The sequence below is a fragment of the Plectropomus leopardus genome, unplaced genomic scaffold (assembly GCF_008729295.1).
Source record: "Plectropomus leopardus isolate mb unplaced genomic scaffold, YSFRI_Pleo_2.0 unplaced_scaffold27036, whole genome shotgun sequence".
NCBI classification, from domain to species: domain Eukaryota; kingdom Metazoa; phylum Chordata; class Actinopteri; order Perciformes; family Serranidae; genus Plectropomus; species Plectropomus leopardus.
The window spans coordinates 1-2,162 of NW_024629420.1; the positions used below are offsets into that span (position 1 = coordinate 1).

General features: G+C 40.7%; 1 protein-coding gene across 2 annotated transcripts; it reads left to right on the top strand.

The window, feature by feature from the left end:
* The first annotated feature begins 702 nt into the window (after positions 1–702).
* LOC121937660 (small glutamine-rich tetratricopeptide repeat-containing protein alpha-like) lies at positions 703–2,138 on the top strand. Of its 2 annotated transcripts, none has more exons than XM_042480988.1 (4): positions 703–789; positions 875–1,057; positions 1,174–1,303; positions 1,733–2,138. In XM_042480988.1, exons 1-3 carry the CDS (start codon positions 764–766, stop codon positions 1,283–1,285), a joined length of 321 nt encoding a protein of 106 aa, XP_042336922.1. In that variant the 5' UTR covers positions 703–763; the 3' UTR covers positions 1,286–1,303; positions 1,733–2,138. The 2 variants fall into 2 exon arrangements, with proteins under 2 accessions (XP_042336922.1, XP_042336921.1); XM_042480987.1 differs by having other exon boundaries at positions 705–789; positions 1,174–1,319.
* Positions 2,139–2,162: the final 24 nt, after the last annotated feature.

The window sequence follows — 2,162 nt, forward strand, 5'->3', positions numbered from 1 at the left end:
ATCAATCAATTCATCCATTCATCAGTTAATCAATCAATCAATTCATCTATTCATCAATCGATATAAGTGTCACTTATTGAAGTTTTTCAGACTGCGTGAGTTTCGTTCAGCTGGTGCACGTAGATCTGAGAATCACGTGCACGGCTCAGTGTTTTATTTTACGTTCAAACAAACGTTTTTCCGGTTATGTTTCTCTGTTTGTGTGACACAGAAAAATCCTCCAGTTTCAGCCTCAGTCGGCCGTCGGCCTCTACCTGTGTGTGTAAATGGAGGCAGACAAAATAGTAGAAACACCTCATTTTAACCCTTTGAAACAGAAAATTGTTTTTATTTCTTCTGAAAACATGGTGCAAAAGGCAACAAGCAACTTGGCAAGAAATGGCCTGCAAATTTAAAAAAAAGTAATATTTTGAAGGTTATTTTTTTAAAGTTAGTGAAAAATCTAAATCTATGCATTTGGTTATTTAATATGATCATATGTAATATATATTATTATTATTTTTGCACAATTATTATAATGTTTTAAGCATGATTTGTTTTGTATTTTCCAGATTTTTTGTTTGTTCGACTTTTTTTTAATTTACTATTTTATTTGTATTTTTTTTTTTGCTAATTTCCAAGTATTTTTTGTACTTTTTACTTATTTTCTTACTAATTTTAGTATTTCTTGTTGTACATCCTCTGCTCAGTGAAGCTGAATAAAGTGTTATTGAACGTGTGTGTGTGTGTGTGTGTGTGTGTGTGTGTGCAGGCGTCCTCTCTGATGAACAATCCTCAGGTCCAGCAGCTGTAAGTTGGTCTCTCTTCCTCTCTTGTCTCTTTCTTCCTCTGTGGTGTTGTGAGGGTAACTTCTTGTGTCCTCCCTCCCTCTCAGGATGTCGGGGATGATGTCGGGAGCATACGGCGGGATGCCAGGAGGAGGAGGAGGAGGACTGGGAGGAGGACTGGGGGGTGGACTGGGGGGTGGACTGGGAGGAGGACTGGGAGGAGGACTGGGAGCAGCAGCGGCACCCCCCGGAGCCGCTGCTGCTGGAGATTTATCAGGACTGATTCAGGCGTACGTACGGCAGCGCGGCGTGCACACATCAACTGTCTGAGATGATGATTTCCTCCAAGAGGTTAAAAGAAGTGTGTGTGTGTGTGTGTGTGTGTGTGTGTGTGTGTGTGTTGCAGAGGGCAGCAGTTTGCTCAGCAGATGCAGCAGCAGAACCCCGAACTCATCGAACAGCTGAGGAGTCAAATCCGCAACCGAACGCCCAGCGCTGGAAACGAGGAGCAGCCATGACACCAAGACACAGTAAACGTACGGAGCCCGAGAGGTGACATGGATATTTTTTTGTTTTTTTTAAACGCGTCCCACTAAAACGTGCACAGGATTTATTCAGATTTTGCATGTGTGTTTTATTGAAAAGTGTGTGTGAATGTCTAATACAACAATTCAACACGTAAAATGCACATTTTCAAGCTGCCAAAAAGTTTCTGCCTCACAGTGACTTTTTTCTTTCATAGTGACCATATCGACAGATTATAGCCCCGCTATAATAAAACACACAGGAAATACGAATAAATCGCGCATGCGTTTTATTAAGATGCACAGGCGATTTTCTGATTTGTGTGCATGTTTTACTAAGACGCTGCGCGATTAAAAAAAACCAACACATCCACGTCACCCCTCCTGCTGTTTGTTTTATTTCAGCAGTGAATCACGTCTGACTTCCTGTCTGTGTTTCAGGTTGGACATGTTTGCGTGTGAAGAAGAGTTGATTCTTTGGATCGTTTATATCTCGAAGGACTAAAAGGAAGTTGTTTTTTTTTGTTTTTTGTTTTTGTTTCCCATCACTGAGTAATTCCTGCACGAGAGAACGAGGAGCTTCATTCAGTCACCAAAAACTACAAACGCCCACTTCCTGCGGCTCTGTGTGGTTTTCAGGAAGAACATTTTGACTTTAACACTTTGATATCAAACAGATGAATTCTAATAAATCAATAAATCAATAATAATAATGCTGAAAATAGGAACCTGGATGTTAAACAGAACTTTCTTCTTAAAACTACACAGTGTAACTTTAAATGTGTTTGTCCAGGACCTTGTTTATGGTGTGTGTGTGTGTGTGTGTGTGTGTGTGTGTGTGTGTGTGTGTGTGTGTGTGTGTGTGTGTGTG

Excerpts from the sequence above, each read along its gene's own strand:
- LOC121937660 (XM_042480988.1), top strand. The coding sequence starts at position 764 with ATGAACAATCCTCAGGTCCAGCAGCT. Across the intron at positions 790-874 it reads AATCCTCAGGTCCAGCAGCT|GATGTCGGGGATGATGTCGG; the intron begins GTAAGTTGGTCT and ends CCTCCCTCTCAG. Across the intron at positions 1,058-1,173 it reads TTATCAGGACTGATTCAGGC|AGGGCAGCAGTTTGCTCAGC; the intron begins GTACGTACGGCA and ends TGTGTGTTGCAG.